This window comes from Danaus plexippus (genome assembly GCF_018135715.1).
Source record: "Danaus plexippus chromosome 3 unlocalized genomic scaffold, MEX_DaPlex mxdp_30, whole genome shotgun sequence".
NCBI lineage: Eukaryota > Metazoa > Arthropoda > Insecta > Lepidoptera > Nymphalidae > Danaus > Danaus plexippus.
The window spans coordinates 1226141-1246450 of record NW_026869845.1 but is presented as its reverse complement, the minus strand read 5'-3'; the positions used below and the strand labels follow the sequence as shown (position 1 = coordinate 1246450).

The following is a 20310-nucleotide window of genomic DNA, read 5'->3' as shown; positions in this document are numbered from 1 at the left end:
ACAAATAAGTATGACTTCCTATTTTTACGTAAGGAATTGTTTAATACCTCATTCGTTTGGGGGACCGATAGCGACGCCTTGGGTAGAGGCTGTGACGGTGTGTGGGCTACGTTGTGGTGGGAGGCCTCACGTGCTTGTAGGAGTTGTAAAATCCGCCGGACGTCCGCGGTGAGACCAGTTTCTAGGACGGCTACTCTTCTACTTAATTCTTCTAACCTTGTCAGGATTGTCGCTACTGAAGATGCCGTTGCCGAAGATCCTACATTTTGATATTGAGGCGATATGACATCCTGTAACATACGTCATTCCTTTTCTAGCACCACGACATTAAAACAGACTTCAATAAACAAATTTTAATTACCTGCATTGCAGTCTGTACCCTCTCAGCGCTAAAGGGTAATGCTGTAGGTCTTCCAGTTTGATGCAAGTTGACAGCTGAGTGAGGAGCCGACCGTGACGTGCGTCCTATAGATGGCGGGGCACTAGGCGCGAGGATGTCATCGCAGGATACGTGGACGGGTGCGGGTGCCGGCGGACTGGGCGAAGCGTTCGTATAGTACGAGCTGGGGTTTGTGCTGAGGCTAGACACAGGCAGCGTAGCGCTGTGAGCGGGCGTGCTAACCGCCGCTTCGCCTGCCATACCGCCAGTTAATGGTGAGGTATCATTTAACGGACCAACGGAAGACTGTCGGCGAACGGCTGCACGACCCCGATACGTTTGAGGTGTTGACTGTGCTGGAAAATGTTTATGTCTCCTATTTATATTAAATATAAAAAGTTTTAAACACCAGTTTCATGTTTTGTTTCCTAATGGAATATGTATAGTATGATTAGGTAGGTTAATAAATTTCAAAATTTGATACCAGAATTAATATCAAACAGGAATAGCATAACAATTTCTCAGTAGAATCATGCAACTAGAGATTGTATATGCATACTTACAGTACTTGTTGTGCAGCGGCTGGTGTGTTTTATGGTGGTAGAGGTCTGGGAAGCTCCGTTTTAGTTGCGCTAGCATGCCTGCACACAAGGGCCGCGCTCAGAGCGGGTGACGGAGGAACGTGGACGTTATATTATTTTATAATAATATATTTAATGTAACAATACTTTTTACCACCTTTTTAATGTTAAAAATTCAAAAAAAAATCTGATATATGCCTACATTCCTCGCCCACCGTTTACTATCGAATGGGAAAAATGTGGGATCAAAAAGCGTAAAACATGCTGCCGTAACACTGTCAGTTACTGAATTATTTTTAGTTTTTTATAACTTTTAAGAACATGTTAAACAAATGATTAATCATGATGGGATATCGTATAAACTTATACGAATTTTCCTCCGATCGCACAATTTCATTCGACTTAATGAATACTATACTTAAAAATTTATTTAAATATATTTCTACCAAGGAAGAATAAAAGTGTATTGTATTAAATCATCCTTTAGAAGACGTGGAGTGAATATTTGAGATTAATTTAGCGATTTATAATACTTTGGTATTTTCAACAATAAAATAGTTGAAAGTTAAAAGGATGACTTAGTACAAATGTTTATTTATATGCTCTTAGGGACTTTATTTAAAAAGGGGAGTTGCACATCGTTCCATGTCTATGTGCATCTACTCTATAATCAATCATAATTCGGGAATGAACACCAAGCACCACATTTTCGTTCCTCGATTATAAACTTGATTCATCAACTTTTTGAACGGAACATTTTTGTTGTACTTTGCGTTTTAAATATTTAGTAATCTTTTAAATACTTATAACTACATTCCGACAGTTTATACAACAATATTAACCTGTGATCGAATTGAGAGTTGTCGAGCGTTGTTTGCTGAAGTTAAAATTGAGAGGCGTGACATCTTGGCCGGCTTTCTCCGCAGAAAATTCAAGAATTCCTCTACTAGGAGGAGATTCGGTGTCTTCGTCACTACACTGAGAGTCCTGCAACCAGGTCTTTAAAACTTACTCTATTTAAACAGTTCAAGTCTATGTAAGTCTATGGAATTTATATGCAAATGTTTCTTTTGATTTGGAAGTAAAATAATGCAAAAATCTATGAATATCCACAAAATTGAGATGGTTTGATAAATACCATTTTTTCAGCAAACGTTTCAGTATGTGGTCTTCTAGTTGTACGAGCATATGCCTCCCTTAGTAATCTAGCGTCGCATGGGTTTTCATAGCGCATACGACGACGTGGTTCAATGCCGCCCAGCTCTTCCTACAAATATATAATAAGTATAAAACCTAATATGTATAAAACGGTCAAACTAATTACAACAAATTGAAATTTTGGTATTTCAGGAATTTCAATGGTTGTGATTTAGGATGCGTTCTATTATAATTATTTATCTTTTGCAATAACTTCGTTCTAACAAGACATAAGTGCCTGTATAGAAGCTAATTCAGAGCATTAAGGTTCATAAATGTATTAATTGAATATTTATACTAACATCCCGCATATTGTACGTTATTTCTAAGCTATTAACAAAAGATGCCCGGAACTCTGGATAGAAGTCTAGAACGTCTAACAAGTCATCTCGATGGACCCGGTGCAGATCGCAGTAAGTCAAAGCTCGTACGCGACAATTGCTGCGACCAACTGTATTGTGAATGCAAGGATTCTCGCCAAAGATGTCGTCTTTACCTGTTATGTTAATAAAATAAAGTTTTCATTTCATATATTTCATTTTTTTTTATTAATTTTTATATTTCAACGAGTTGAACTTACCTAATATAGCCATTACAATGTCGTCTTTAAGTATTTCAATTGAACCTCTGGAGATAAAATACAAGGAAGTTAAGACATCTCCCCGATGAACTAACGTTTCGCCGGGAGGAGCATGCGTAGTTTTAAATCTCAATGAAAGAGCCCTGAAATATACTCGTATGATTTGTTTGATGATGAAAATATTATACAAATAATATATTATTTCTTTTACGAGTATTATACTAGAAATCTTTTTATCTGCCGCATCTATGAAGTATAAACTGAATGTGTTCGCCACAAGGATAGCTTATTGAAATTGATATTTATGTATGCATAAATATGCCTTTGATTTGAATTTACTATTAAAGCTAAATAAATTATTTTACCTTAAACAACCAGGACTAGCACCATCAAAAGCTGAACAATTTGCCAGTAAATTTCTATTTAAATGTAAACAAATATCAGCTTGAAGACACTCAGGGAATCCCTTCAGTACACTCGACGTATCAATCCCGTTTGTGTAACTCCACGCGTGTTGAAAATATTCTTCTAATCGTTGTCTCAATGGATTAGTTATCTATAACAACAATTATTGTTTTACCTAATATGATACTTTTTAAACCAATGCATAATTGTAAATTTTAACATGGCATGTACGTGTAAATACATTATTATTATGAGTAAGGTCCTTATATATTAAACAAACCTATATGGATTCAAATTCAAAAAATACAATATGAACTAATAACGTAAAACATGTAAATATTCTTAGAATAATGTGCAACATAAGAATGTGGTGTTGTTAGGAAAAAAAAATTGCACTTCCCATCTGTGACTGTGTGCAACTTAAGGGCACATGTTAAAAATTAAATAATTTTATATACAAACATAATGAATTTTAAATAGGATAGGTAAATGGACGTACTTCAAGTGAAGTCATTAATAACGAAATAATAAATTTAAAAGTGTGATTAAATAACTTAAATTGAAACATATTCTTACCTGATGAAACCGAATGAACTCTCGTACTCTCAATATTTGAGTATGATATCTCGCCGTTCCTGAATAAAGCCTTTGTATGATTGCAGATACATTTCCGAAAATACTAGCATACATAAGAGCTGTAAGGTAATTATATAAATTGTTTACATAATTTAATGTGTTTTGAATCATAAATTTAATCACAAACTAACTTACATCCCACAAGCATGACGAATATCGTAAAACCCTTTTCCATGTCCGTATTTGGAGCAACATTGCCAAAACCAACGCTTGTTAATGAAGTACACGTGAAATATAAAGCCGTTATGTACCGCGATCTAAAATAAGATTTTTTATAAAGTAATAAAATATTTAAACCGATTTAATTTTTTAATCCGATGTACCTCATAGATGGGCCGGTGGAATTATCATACGATGCTTGAACATCGTTAGCGAGAGCATCAAGCCAGCCAATAGGGGCGTGCAACTGAGGTCGTTCCCAGCTTCCAATTGCGTACCTGAGTATAATATTATTATGTCGTAATTTTATTCACATGTTTGTCATAATTTTAAGAGCAAAAGAAAATAATTCTTACCACAAACAAGCTAGCCAGTGAGCGATTAGAACAAAAGTAGCCATAAGGAGTAGAAGGACGGCAGTACCATATTCGGAATATCTGTCAATTTTTCTCGCCACACGCACAAGTCGCAAAAGACGCGCGGTTTTCAGAAGACCAATCAGGGTCGTCGTCTGTAAACATGGAAAGCACATTGAGGGAGCTGCATCACGCCACAAAAAGCTACCTCATAGCCGCATACCCGAACCAAGCATTATATGAACGTTCGCGTATCACTAAATAGCATTGATGAGGCTTCGCAGCGATATTCTCTTTAATAAGCAGAGGTTTGACTATGGATATTACGATACGAGCGTCTTCGGAGCCCAGCCATACAGGTTCTGCGATTACAAGCAATGTCTCAAACTATCAGCTGGCTTGTTTATAGTTGCGGTGCAGAAAATTGTAAATCTAATATTCAATCTGATTTAAATATCTCATGTTATTGTAATTACTAACTAAAAATTATCAAGGCAACATACTAAGATTGTTATCGATCTTTCTAACCTAATAAAATTGAGGACTTTATACCAATACAATTAAATTACACAACCTTATCATTCGTGATTACTTTAAACAGTATTTATCTTAAAACTAAGCGCAAATATGAATGTGATGTCACAAGTGCACGATGGCGATTATATAATTTCACAGGTCAGGGTCGGTACTACATTAACTATTGGGATTCCGAATATTTTACTCGAATTAAGTATCACAACTACGTTACAACTCGAGATACTGGTTTTACTTTACACATTCGCATTTTAATTTAATTCAATAATATTTATTTCTACTGGAATAGATATGAAATCAAAAGAGCTTTCCAATTAAGAATATTAAATAAATACAGATTACAGTATTATCAAAATAAACTAGAAATTAAATAAACATACCTATAATAATTAAAAAAAAAATACAATAAACAAAAAAAAAATATTTTCAAAAGACCGTCCTACAGCGTCTATATCATTTCAAATTACCTGGACTTTCTATATAAGGTGGGTGCCACAAGAATGCTATGATTAAATTACATATATTTTAGTGCTTTGTTATGTTGTGAAAATGATATTTTTACAGAAAAATAGTCTGGGAAGTGTGAGCGTATTTACTACCAAGCTCTGTGCACTTGGTGATTTGCACATTTAATATAGATTGTTATCATTAATCAATAAGCTTATGAAAATGTTCTGTTAAGGGCTAACGCAGACGACCGACAGATTATCGGACCATTTTCAATGGCCTAAATATTATATAATATACATATGTGTAATATACATATATAGCATAACTAAATATACCTAGTGTATTATTTGCTCTGGGTTGACTCACTAACGGTCGGCAGACATTTTTTGTCGATCATTTGTGCCAGACCTAAATTAAATTGTAAATTTAAGGGCGTTTTCCTAATGCGGGTTCAAAGCTCTTTACGGCCTTCTTACATAATAATAATTATTTAAAACAGTGTTCAGTTCAATTAATAATCGTACTTGTGTTAATAGCTTTAAAGTAAAAAGAACTATTGAGGACAGTTTTCTCTCAAAAAATGTATTGCTTTAATATATATTTGTATATATATATATATATATATATACATACATACATATATGTATTGCAGTATACTTTCAAACGGGGGTTTTTAAAAAAATTGTGTTTTAAAAATAATTTAAATAATTTAACCGAGTCTTTAATTTCATGCCAGTAAAGATGAAGGCCGTTTTTACCTTGCCTCTAGTTGCGTTCTACGTCTCTGCAGGAAACAAATGACATTTGTCAATACTATATAATATATTTAAGCTACCTTGCATCAAACAAATCCTGATAGGAAATATCAGAAGACTATATTGCATTTATGCACTAGAGGTAGAGCGAAAGCTGTAGCTACTGTCAAAATCAATGCAGGTCTTGTATCTTTCAATATTAATTATTTTTTCGCCCCGTTGATTATACTCGAGATGGGTGCGAAGCTTGTGAAATAGCAAGTGAGCACTTCATAAACTTGGCGCTGTGGTAAATTTAAAATCAACTTTTGCTCATGGGAAGCGTCCTCATCTTCCATTAATTCATTCGCTTAGTGGATTTAAAATGGCTAGTGGATATTAATTTAAAATATAAAAACTAAAATGTAATAAATAGAGTGGCAGCAACATAAAAATAGTTCACAAAGATGGTATACCTCATCACTTTCCAGCCCCTGCTGTAACAAGAAACGGTATTACAAATTCAGTACGCACCCACCTTGGGCTCTCTCATACCGACTTTACAATAAACTAAAAATAATTATCCATTTTAAAAGAATATATAGCATGTAGCCTACAAATTTTAAAGTAGCTCATAATATCGAACAAATTACACAAAATAAAATAATTTTAGAAATCATAATTACCTGGTAAAAATCATAATATACATTATAATCAAAGAAGTATCTTACTATAAATTGTATCTGGCCAATTTTAATAAAAGTGTGGGGGCTTTGTGATTGGCATAATAACGATTTGTATATTCGTGTAACAATATTCGAGAGTGACTGCTGCGAAAACTGCATTCCACTACTGTACGTGATTTTGCTAAGACTTTATCCAGAGCTTCATTTGTCCGAAAATAACACTGGGGCCTTTGTTCATTTAAAATATAGTTTGTGGCGATTCTGATTTATATTTCATCCTCTTTAAGTAATCTTCGTGAAAATATAACTCGACCTACTTTTCTAACGACCCATTTTATCATTCTCTTAACAGAGTGAATCGTGTTTCGCGATTTTATCTTACATAAGAGGAATGTTTTTATTAATATACGTAGGGTTTTAATTGAATTTATAATTGCTACGTTCTTTTGCTGCCGTATGGTTTGAATTTTATATAATTTAAGGATCTAAATGTAATTCTAATTACGTTTCGGACAACTGATCGCCTGGTGATGTTACCATCTAAATCAGGCATTTATTTTAGACACTATTCTATGTTTATTCATGTGTTTGTGATATAATAGATATTGTGAATTTGTGCAAGTTAAGGGTGGCTCACTTCGTCGGTGTCGGTTCCGAAGAGCAGCAGGTCAAAGGGAATAGCAGCGACGAGATCGATCACAAACCATCCTTGAAGGTAGTGCTTGGCGATCTTCCCAGGATTTGACTCCACCTCATCAGCAGCGTTTACGTATGTGGTGCGAAAGTTTATAAGTATGTCTATTATGAATGTCACGTCCACTGAAAATAGAATCATTTATATTAGATCTGGTATGGCTCATGTAACATACAGATATCTCGTTCAAATGTAAGCAAATCGACGATTTGTGTCACTGTTGTATCAGTGAATGTTTTCAGCGAGTTTTTTACAAAGAATGCAAATGAACTCGCTCATATTTTAGCATTTTTTTGGTAGATAATTACAAAGGTTTTACCTATCATATCAATAACTACAATAGGATCCTGTCCGAAACCACGAGAGCGTTTGTCGAAATCCGGTTCATTTAATTGAAATGCTGCTACGTACGGAGTAAATATTGCGGTGTAGATGACTAATATCAGAATCAACCAATCCCAAGCGGCCTGAAACAAAATTACAAGTGATATACTTTATATAATTATTACTTTAAACTTGGTGGAAGCTTGTATCTGTTATATAAACCGCGATTGTAACCGTATTTTTGATTGTAAAATCTTTGTTGATGCAATTAACTACAGAGAGTTGTGTATAGTTTCATGTAAAAATGTTATGATTAATAGAAAGTAAAGGAACTGGAGATTTTTTTATTCATATTAATTTCTTGTTTTTCGGTAACGTCAAACTGTGAAAACATCGTTCTGTAAAACGTTCTGTAGATAGATTTTATATATGTTTAAAAGTTGGGAGAAACATTTAATTGTCCCTTTCTATATTTTTTTCGGATCGGTGTACATGGTTATTTGACCGACGATCAATACAGTATCGTATGTTTATGAGTTACTACATTATTCCATTTTAATTTATAATGTGTAGGAATTTGTAAGGAAACCTCGCAGTTATTATTTTGACGATAAGCTTGTTTTTTAAATTGCTGTAAAATAATAGCGTGCAAAGAAAAGTTGCGCATTTGCGTGCCACGAACGAGGTCGATGCGACAAACATTTTTTATTCATAAACAGAATCATTATAAAATTCCCTAAACTACCGCTAACAACCTGGAATTAAGAATTTTATTTCTAAAATTATTTACCATCAAGTATTTTTATATATTGTTTTCATGAGAAAAAAAATTGAGATAGTATCGTTCTATATTTGCCATTAGACTAAACAAAATTACTTTTGCTGCCTGATCGTCGTAGTTCTCAGGAAAACAGGAAGTTTATTGTAAGTAGAGTTTGTGAATTGAATCTTTTACATTTAATTGTCATTTTTATTGAGTGTAACTAATATTTTGGTTTATTTTTGTTTATTCTTGCTCGCTAAATTTAGAAAAAATTCTTTATTTAGTAGACAAAGTGAAATAAATTACCCCATTTCGAGTTTCAGGATTAAATAATTTTAGTTTTATTTGGCTTTAGTGTACTTAAACTTATTCTGTAACTACTATATTTTGCTTACCCTATATATTATATAGAAAAAGAAAATATTTTAATAAGAAAATATCAAAAACATACAGACTACGTTTCGGGTAGCAATTGAGAATATTTATAATTAGTATTTATTTCCTAATATTTCAAAATTTATTAAAAAAATATTTTGTTGGTACTTGTACTTATTATTCTCATGAGTTACAATAAAGTGCTCACTTTTTACTGCAAATGAAATAACATTTAAAATACAATGCATATAATTAATTAAATTATGTCTTATTTTATTTTCATTCATTTTGTTATTAATTTAATCTATTGTAGTAAAGCGCATTATCTACTTCAATGAATTAAAAGTCTTTGTTTCATAGTTATCTTCTACTTGTAAGGCATCCAATAATGACACAAATAAAATTAAATTAAACATTTTAAATAATAAAGTCTAAACAAAAATAATTAGAACATTATAAAAGTAAAACTTCACTATCACATAGTGCGTAAAGAAATAACGTAGAATCATTCAGTTTTTGAAAAAATCCAAAATATGTTTTGTTTAAACTTTATGCTCGAAATTGGGACGTCATAAAAGTCCAATAATAGGACATATTTTAAGAACAATATTTTTGAAGGCGTCAATATTCATTGTTCTTACATTTGATTTACATAGATCTGATGATGTCTATTATTTTTATAAATTTATGTAAAGATATTGTAATATATTTTTTAAATTTCAATTATTTATTGAATCTTATTTCTGATCGGAATCATAATGCGATCCGTGCGCTATCCGCCGCTACCGAGACATCTCCGCATTAATCAAGTTATATTACGCTATCTGAAAAATTCTAAGAAAATTGTTTTTTAAAATATCTTTCGTTACTTTTGGTTTAACGGGAGTTGTTTAATTTAAAGAAAGTACTTTTCAATTGATTTATAATTCTCTAAAATTTAGTTTTTTTTTTTTTGTTTTTTAATACATATATCCAGGTGTTACTATTCTTGGCCATAAATAACTTTAATTTGAACCACACTATACCTAACTTTTTAATTGTCTTCGTTAGCAGTTTGTGTTCATACAATTTAAGTTTTGAATAATCACTTATAAAAACTTATTGGATTCCTACTACCTACATGTTCTGTTACCTTTGCAAATATAACTGATTATTAGAAATTTTCAATAATCAGGGGCTGCAATAAAATAAATGGAAATGACAAATATAAACGATAAATACAAAAATGATAACTAGATAAGCCTACATTAAAGACTTAACGTTAAATGATCTCGAACATTAGAATACAAAATTGTCAAATAGAAGAATACTTATTGCAAAAATATAACCATTCATTCGAAGGTAAATGACTGATAAGATATTTTTTTTTTAATTCAGTGAAATTTTCTTACCTTATAAGGAGAATGATGAAGGATCGTGCAGGGGTAAGATGGTTGCGTGGTTCCCTTGTGCCCGCCCGTCGCGCCCAGTGAGAGGACCTGCAGACAAAGAAACATAACATACATATATACATAATAACACGTTAATATTGAGCCATCCATTTGTTAGTCCGAAGATAATGTGTTTCCGTTCATCCAATTGACCATAAGAATTAAAACATTGTCTTTTTTTATGAGAGAGGTTATACATTTCTTACTGCTACAATAGTTAAACTTCTCATAAAGTAAACACATAAAAATCTTAATTTAATCTAAAACGTAGATACTTTTATAGTCAGAATTTAAAAATAATAAAAAATTTCTATTAACATGTCTAACTAAAATATATTTATTGTGAGCCAATATAACGATTAATAAAATTTACTACTGGATATGCTAAAATAAAAATGATACAAGGAAAATTATCTATAGCAATACAAATAATTGTTAATTTTTATTTCAAAGAGAACATCAAATCCATTAATTTTAGTAAATTTAACATTCTTATTATAAAAGAATTTTGTAATCTTAGTTCTTTACAATATACCAAAATAGTTATTATATATGTAATTTATATTTCAGTCAACTTCTAGTTTCATTAATTTGTCATAGTCCACAAAAAGTTAAGTTTTCATACAAATAATTGTAATTTTTTTTTGCTTAATAATATATTTTTTGTTAGTTGTGTTTGCAGTCAGTTTAAAAAAAATTGTCAGAACTTCAGCCATACCCTTTAATTTAAGTTTGTTATAAAATATTTTTAACTTTCTAATGAAAAAATAATTGAGCGGCTTGTAAAACTTTTACTAAAATTTTTAGAGAAATCGAAAATATATTTGATATGTTATTAATTTTAATTTAAGAGAAATATTTTTTTATTTTGTGAATCGAATGTTGACACATATAAAGCAATTTATAGCACCGACCTTACCTTTCGGTAATAAGAGTTTTGTAAGGAAAAATCACATAATATTATATATAATAGTATATTTATGACCTGAAACAATACGAGTTCTTTTGTCTCCCATAAATTTGAATTGATTGTTACCTGATTTTAATTAATCATATATATGTACGTCTAGTAAGGGTTCGTTGTTTACTATTGATCAATATATAAATTTATTACAAATGAATACGTTTCGTATTTAAAAAGAGCTCCCTTAATTTATAACTTTAATTAATACATTATTGTAATATATTTATAAAATTCGAAAGAAGGGTAAAAAGTTTTATCATATCATACAAATTAAAATTTTTGTCAGATTTCATGACTTTTCTCCTGTAAACATAGTCTTGGCTTACGTTTATTTTGTTCTTGGAACTAACGAAAGATTATGATATAGATATTTTTTAGTTTAACTATGAGAGGATATTATATTATACGGTTAAAAGTTGTGACATTTCACTTGAAAAAGATTATGTAACAACACAGTGATCTAGATTTACAGGCATATTTTTTTGACCTCCGTTCATGCTATCTCCATTCTATATATTCCTTCCATTAATTAAGATCAAACTGGCATATAAATAATTAGTTAAGAATAAGTAACATGTCGAAGTAACTTGAATTTGTATTATAAAAAAATAAAAAATATAAGTGCGAGGTACGTATAAAACATCACACGGATAAATATTTTTTTTAGAATGTTCCTTCACTGCTTTGTTCCTATGTTAATTTTTTTTAAACATAATTATTAAAACTACATTGTTTACGTTTACTTTTGTTATATCATTTTTTTTTATGTGTAAAAATTTACGTTGTAAAAAATTAAAAAGGTTAAAAGGAAATGGTGTTGGTATTGATGTTTTTAATTTGGAATAATAATTGAGTGTTTCATACAAATCTATAATCTAAAATACAGTAATTATTACAATATTTTATTCGGTATCTGTCCGGTACAAATCTAACTTCCTGTTGATAATATTGTGTAAATGGCTTGAATGAATTTTAATTAAAACGATTAATAATAATTTTGAGATATGGCAGTAACGGCGTGATGACCGAATTAATTCGGATACACACAATAAAAAACGATTTAAGAGCACTTCCTGTAACCAGCCATTTAGAAAATAAAATAGGTGTAAATGTTAAAAAAATCAATGTGTTTTTGATTTTTTAAAGAGATGAATGGGAAAAGGGACAAATATCTATTTGCACTTGTAACAGAAAGTGGTCCTCTAGGATTGAAATGACTTTTAAGGAGTTAATGGAAATAAGAAAAAGTAAAATGTGGACCCGTATTACAAATGCTCACGTATACTTATGTGAACTTAAAATCCGATATGGAATTTTTTATCGTTTTTCAGTAAACTATAAGCATGTAAAAGCTATTCTAGTGTTACATATGTTATAAATTTTAATAAGATGTGAGAACTGTTTCTATTTTTAATAATAATTTAATACCATTTATTACAATAATTTCTCAAGGAATAAACACCCGTGAGAAATAAACAAAAGCGTTGGCTTCTTACCTCTCCTGTATGATATGATTTTATAATAAGATTTTTGGAAAGGTTTTTATGTCAATTAAGGAATAAAATAATATAAAATAGTAACAATATATGGATGAAAATGAATAAAAACATGATGCCTAAATAGTGTATGTTGGTTTAAAATTATTTATGCCAGCGAAGTAAATCATATAGAACGCAAGGAAACTTTAAACAGAAAATTTCGTATAAGGCAATTTATCGATAAAATATAAAAAAAAAATTCTTAAAAGAAATAGAATTTTATGTTTCTTTTCTTTTATCATAAGTAACAAGCTATCGATTGAAAACAAACAGACAAACTTATTTTAAATCAGGAATATATATTTTTTAATGTCAATAAAAATAAAATTATGGAAATATTCATGAAAAAATACATTAATATTCTTAAATTTTGATAAGAGATATACTAAAACTAGTACATAATAACTATATAATTATTTTGGGTTATATGTTTAACAGTAAATTAAAATCAAATGAATACAACTATTGGCCAAAAATCCAGTTTGCCCTTCACCTCGGCTCAGAGGATAGGTTATTCACATTTTTTTTTTTTTTTTGCAGCAAATTAAGTAAACAATGATAAAGCTTGAAGCCTTGTGAATACATAAAATTCAAATCGTCAATATGATTTAATGGTTAAAAATAATTTTATATGTCCAATCGTCAGCCAGAGATACGTGAATTACCTCCTTGCCGATGGCGGGCAACCCGTTGAGACCATTACAGGGCGGTTCAAGGCGTACGACGCTTTTTCGGGAGCCACGGAAACTGGTGTCACGCACACGCACCGAGGAGCGCCATGTGGAGGGGGGCGGGTCGTCGCGGGAGCCCCGGGCTGATGCGGCGCGGCGCGAGGTGGTGAGCGCTGCTCCAACTCCTACCGCGCCAACAGCTCCCGTGCACGGTGGTGTCACGATCAACGGCACGTCCGGCGGCCCGCGTTCCTCCATGCCGCTGCCGCGCCAACGTTCTCACCGAAACCCTCCGTGCTCCGACGCCTCAAGGTGCTCACATTCCAGCACGGCTCTTTCGTAGGCCGAGGCCGTTTCCAATAGAGCGATCGCCGTGTTTTGCATAGATGTGCTCTTAAATCCACTTGCTCGTCTGATTTTGATACGTATTTTTACGTTAAGATAACTTAAGTATAAATAAATGTAAAATATCAGTATCAGTACTGTCGATATGTTTACTATGGTATGGTTTAAAAAAAAAAAGAAATAATAAAAATTGTAATGATGAATGTGTTTGTTGGATCTCGACACCACACATTAGGTTTACTCGACAAATTTGCATCACAAATAAGGATGCTTCTGCTAAATGAAACAATTATACTTGCTTTTAAGAAAAATTACAACAGTGAGACGTATTGTTTTTAACACAAAAATTACGTTACAGTTTGAATACATAATTTGTCTTAATGAAATGTGTTATTACACTATTAAAGTAATGTAGAAACCTCTTAAACATTAACAATAGAATTTGGAAAAATCATCGTCGCATATGAGTTTTGTGTTATCCATGTGTCCAGTAATGGCCAGTTCTGTGATACTTAAATTAAAATAATGTTTAAGTATACAAATAGTAATTTGTGGTCCAGAATAGCGTTATTAAGGGCTGTAATCGCAAGGGCTGAAAGCAGTAAACGAGGCCACGGCTTATTCAACAGTATGTCAACGGGTGGTAAACCTATTCATAGTTTTGCACCTAACATTAACATTTCCTTTCTCGAACAAACGTAATTTTCGCCTTTACGTCATCGCCTATTCTTTACTGATATTTATAAAATATATTCTATTCTGATGATTACATAAGAAGGCTCGGTTGTTCCTGCTAGAAAATTCCGGCGAATACGAATCCATGGTAAAACGTAGGATCGTAAGAAAATATTTTTACGAATTTGGCTTTTCATGAATAATTGATATGGAGATAATATGACATGGACTGTAGAAGAATAGAAGGTAAACAAGACATTTTTACAAACATTCATATTCAGATAGGACAAAACAATGTAAAGACTCCTAATTTTGTAAGTATTTCATCAAAGTTTACAGTAAATGTATAAACATTAAAGAAAAATATAGAAATAAGTCAAACTATGGCGTAACGATATATTTTGACCAACAAAATAAGTTGAAAGAGAAAAAAATACAAGTTTGTCAAATTCTAACCTCGTAAGAACAAAGCGATGTTATGTAAATGGCGTATAGAATTGAAGTGAAATATAATAATGGCGAGTGGTATGTACCTAGCACAGTTACGTCATCATAACAGGTCTCCTATATTAATATATTAAATAAACCATTATTTGTTACAAACTTCTTTATACATAATGTATTTACTCGCGACTTTATTATGTATGTTGCTTAAATTTAAATAAATATTTTGAAGTCATAAGATTTTAAATTTACTATAAAAATTAATTCAATATTTCCATTATGTCTGTGTAAATAGCCGTGCAGGTTGTTTATTTTACATGCTTAACTATTTTCTAATACTGCTGAATAACTACTAGAAACTACTTTAAAAATTGTGTTGAAAAAAGTGCTAGTTTTAGATCGAATCAGCCGTTTCATGAAGTCAACTGTCAAATTAATGTTGACATTCTTTAAGATTAAAAGGAGGGAGGGGCTGCACTCTCCGCATAGCTTTACGTCATGGTATATATATATATATATATATATTTATATGTTTATATATATAAATATATATATGTATTAAAGACATTTCAGCTCTAAATATAGCCACAGTAATGAAAATTTGTGTAATTATAGTTATAAAATTTATATATATGTACATATCGTCACAAGACTGTCTTATTTGTTATGTTTATAAGCGTTAAGATAATTAAAGCATTTTTTATTAAATCTGTTAAAGCTCTTTTACTATATAATTTTATTGAAAAAATAGAGTTTTTTATGCACATCGAACTTAGTTGAAAGAGGTTGTAATACGAAGCTCATACTTTATCTATATGTCTACCATTACCATATCTGCGATACAATTCTGCCAAAAGCTATATGTTATTAAGAAAAGTTAAAAATTTTTACTTAGAAAAAAATGAATGAACTTATTATTCATTCACGGAAAGCATAAATACCATACATCTAAAATTATCATTTATCAATTTAATGAGTAACTACCCATTTCTTTACTAAAAGGAATAAGTGGTATATAACGTAGACAAAGGAAACCATACCATGGTAGTCATAACTCCAAGCATGGATCGCGTTTTATCACAATAATAGCAAAAAATAAAAAAAGAAAGAAAAAAAATAAAAGAGCAAAGCTCGCAACTAAATTATCGTTAAAACACCTCTCAAGAAACGACGCACTGTCCACAATACGAACTAAGCAGAGGACGGCACCACTCGATACTTTTATATTTTGATATGCACAAGCTTCCGATGATCACTTCGACTTGTATTATTTGACTGAAAGCCCCGTAGATTTCTTTTAGCGCAACAAAAGACGCAAAATTTGACAGCAAAACGATAATAACAGTTTTAACTTTTTAATGCAATCGATCGATTAAGCAAGCACTCTTTTCATTTTATTTTACGTTTTCATATTATAATGGAAGCCTAGAGTGAAATTCGTAATATTTGTCGCTGGGAAGGCGTTAATGATAAAATTCGCGACGTTCAATAGAGACGAAGCCTCTGGAACTGATATTTAGATAAAGATTCGATGGCAGTGTGAGAGGCGGTAGAGTCCGCAACGTGGTCACCGGACTTAAACTCACGGAGGGTGTGCGGCGCACGCAAGAGGTCGCTGTCTGCTTGCGCGCGTCGACCATTCGCGCCGCGGCGGCGCCCAGACCGCCTCGCGCCGCGCCCGACAACACCGGAGCCTCCCGAACGACGTGACCTCGCACAACCTCCCTACCTATCGAACATTTCAACTGAAACGCATTGTCGTCATTCCGCTCGAAGCTTTACGCCGCGTGCGATGTATCGAATATATTCCGACGATAGCGTGGGGCTTTTGTTTAAATCCACCATTCCATTGACGTCGAGTGCTCTGTACAATGACAATCCGTGAGCACTATGTCTCTTTATCGACTTTTCTTTAGATAACGATATAATATTGTACAAGATAAAGGATGTTACATAACATCGTTATTATCGAAAATTAGTTTTGATAAACTCATTTTAATATGGTTTGGTTTGAAAATATCTATAATAAAATAGGGTGACCTGTTTTGAATATTTGAGTTATGAAAGTGATTTATTGTGTTAAGAAGTGCGTTATTGCATATTCAATGCCGCTACCTAATCTATTGCAAAACTTATTAGGAAATTATATTATTCTTATTACAAATACACAATAATATTAAAATGAAAAATATGACAAGTTTTATAACGATATTTTTCAACAACAGTCATGACGATGTAAAAGAAACATAATGAAGTTATTAACACGATTGTTTTTATTATTAGTATAAATATATATATTTTAAATAAAATTACTCTTTAATGTGTTCATTAAGCTGTTTCTAAGAGGTATTACTAAAGTTAATATTTTGAAGAAAAAACCTTGAATTAAAAATTTTATAATAGCTAAGAATACATAATAATTTCATAATATGTAAGTATATAATTTAATTGGAGACTGGTATAGTAAATGTATATCAAACATTTCTCCTTGCACTTGTCTGGAAGAATGTTATTATGTTACATCAAAAACTTTTTTTACAAGTAGCAAAACCTTACAAGTATATCTTTCGTTTTATATTTTTGGAGAAAACTTATTATTGCTTCCATAAATTAATAGTAGTAATGCAGCAATTTTTTCAATTCGGAAATGTCAGCTATACGAATTTTCCTACATATTAGTTAAAAAATATTTTTTTTTATAAAATTAAAAGAAAAAAACAAAAACTTGAAATCGTTGGCGGTAAATTGCAATTACAATATCAACTGACATACATTTTCATTTCGTCTACCCGTGATCACGCGGTAAATACTCGCGAAAGACTTAGATATAATTAAGTAAAACCCTGACCAGAAGTTGTCACTGATTAATCACACACCAAAAATGTCTTACATCAGTTTTTAAAGAGCTGACACTCCTGAGTTGGTGGACCGATATCAACCAATCATAGCTAAAAACTACCGCCATGAAACTGGCTTTCAAATTTAAAAAACTGCATCGAAATAGGCGATCTATTTGAGAGGTACAATGTCACAGACAGTTATACCTACATTCACACAAAGATTGACGTCAAACTTATAATACCTCTTTTTGCGTCAGAGGTTAAAAAGAATCTGCTAAAGAAAAAGAAACTCTGAAAGTGATTCAGAATAATCAAATCTATATAGGTACAAAAATATGACCTTAATTTGTTACTTCATTCATTTTATCTGTTAATACAAACAAAGAAAAGATAAGCCTTAGAAGAGACTTCTTGTGTATTTTCTAATTGTGTTGCATTTCTTTTGTCATCTGAGCGATGTTCGTTGCACTTATACCTTTAAGTGTAAGTAAGTTTACTTTGTTTGGAACTGTTGTATGTACATATATGTATGGGAAATATCATATCGCTCATTCGGTTGCAGAATATTGTTTGCGTGGAAAAAATCGGTTAATTTTTTTTTTTAATAAAAATTATAAGATAAAAAAAATTAAATTACCCCTTTGAATTCCTTTTGATAGTGCTGATGTCTATTTTATTTATTATACCAGCGGAATTATTTTATTGACGTTTTATAATGTAATATATTTAAATAATATACAATAATAAAGTTTCTATGTATTTTGTTAAGGACTTTTAGATTATTTAATATGGAGATTTGTGTTAACAAATATGTAAATACAAAGTGTTGAAGATATTGCTTCATAATTAACTTTAAAACCTTGTTAGATGTCGCGATGGATAAATTCTTAGGAAAAATGGCTTGAACCTCGGTTCATAATTTCCAAAACTCAACTTTATCTGATTTTTTTTTTCGTTGTACTCCCTAATACGTGCACTTATCCAAACGTAATATTCAACTGATTAAGACGATGTAAAATTCCTTAAATCGTCTTACTTACTTCATAGAAAACGTGGATTGGTCATAAAGAATCAACCTATAAAATAAGTCTTATACGATAATCAAAATGTTAACTTTTTATTAAAAAAAAAATAAAGATGTCTTAGTTTTTTGTGAGTACACTTTGAAATAATTATGTTTTTCGGATTTTAATATTTGACATTTTACGTAACGTTTCGATTATTCTTGACAAAAGTGATAACGGCCAAACGGGATAAAGGTGTCTGTTGGTTACTATTGTTTTTTGTAATCCACCGTTAAACATTTCGAAAGTTAAGAAAAAGGTGATCATAATAATGAATAATAACATATAGAATATGCAGAGTTCTTCGAGCATTGCCCTACATGTGTCTATTTAATATGAAAGGATGAATTGTACATAAAAGTAGACGGAGTTGCAACTGATTCAACGGTCTCCCCCTTTGTAGGTGACATACACATTATTTCTAAGTGCGAGCACTTTTCTTGGCTCCAGTCAATCCTTTGTTATACGTACTTAGATAAGACTTTTACAATATTACGAAAAATTAATTACTTGACATGCTTGTCAGACGTCGCTAGGTTTTCTTTACTAATAACGATATATTATTCCTCCTTCTTCTTTAGATTATTCAAATTTATATTGTTTTTAAATCTTTTTTATGTTCATACAATAGTTGGTTTTTTATAAATTTTATTTTGTATTCCTTTTACAACAGAAATATAAACTGATAGACTGCGGCTAAACAAACATTTTCTTTGTGTGGTGTCCAATTAATATTTGAAATTAAATTGTGTTGGCCAGAGATTGTATAGTTTCTCATTCAAATAGCTTGGAAGCTTTATAGCAGTATATAATTTTTCATTATTTTAAAAATATTGCCTTCACTTCAAAATAATTTTAGTTTTTTCTATTTGAAATTGCATTTGTAAAAACACACACACACACACATATGTATATATATATATATATATATATATATATTTGGTGCATCTTTAAAAACAAGAAGAATATATTTATTTTTATTTTTGGGTCTCTGAATCAATTCAATTAGAGACAAACATCATTACCACAACTTACACCTATTACCTTTCGTATTTTGTTTCTTAATTTACATTCACTAATAGTATAAAAAAAAACTTTTAATTATAAATGAAAAAGAAAAACATTTAAATTGTATTACCTAATTGCAACTAGCAATGCATAAGTCGTGGTGTTAAAACGTTGCAAATTAATTGGAGGTTGGTCGTTAGAGCGTGCAATTTCGACTGCGGAGTCCCAAAAGCTACTTGCGGTGCTAGTTGGGGCTAACACTTGACTTGGATCGAAATGCATTCCCGCTAAAGAGAAAGTTTGTTGTACTTATAGGCATAGCTACTTACAATTGCCAAGGGCTGCTGAACCAACCGCTATTGGCACGCGATAGGTCAAGGACACCATACACCTTATAAGTATAGGTCATTATGTAATCTAATAATATTTAGTTCAACAAAATCAATAGCTGTTAGTAAACATTTTATTTCATTCTACG

General features: G+C 31.3%; 1 protein-coding gene across 3 annotated transcripts in view; it reads right to left on the bottom strand.

The window, feature by feature from the left end:
• The window catches only part of LOC116779060 (potassium voltage-gated channel unc-103-like), a 32806-nt gene that overhangs the window by 5563 nt on the left and 6933 nt on the right, over positions 1-20310 (bottom strand). The window contains exons 1-16 of one of the 3 annotated variants that reach the window (XM_032673261.2): positions 13451-14015; positions 10245-10331; positions 7711-7858; positions 7335-7516; positions 4294-4448; positions 4102-4215; positions 3914-4035; positions 3719-3837; positions 3103-3293; positions 2738-2880; positions 2460-2653; positions 2099-2227; positions 1803-1959; positions 943-1020; positions 362-735; positions 48-290 (exon numbers count right to left, since the gene is read on the bottom strand). In XM_032673261.2, the coding sequence (XP_032529152.2) occupies positions 48-290; positions 362-735; positions 943-1020; positions 1803-1959; positions 2099-2227; positions 2460-2653; positions 2738-2880; positions 3103-3293; positions 3719-3837; positions 3914-4035; positions 4102-4215; positions 4294-4448; positions 7335-7516; positions 7711-7858; positions 10245-10331; positions 13451-13714 (2700 nt within the window). In that variant the 5' untranslated portion in view covers positions 13715-14015. Of the gene's footprint in view, positions 1-47; positions 291-361; positions 736-942; positions 1021-1802; positions 1960-2098; positions 2228-2459; positions 2654-2737; positions 2881-3102; positions 3294-3718; positions 3838-3913; positions 4036-4101; positions 4216-4293; positions 4449-7334; positions 7517-7710; positions 7859-10244; positions 10332-13450; positions 14016-20310 lie in introns of those variants that run through there. The other 2 variants (XM_032673268.2, XM_061526860.1) reach the window with 2 other exon arrangements.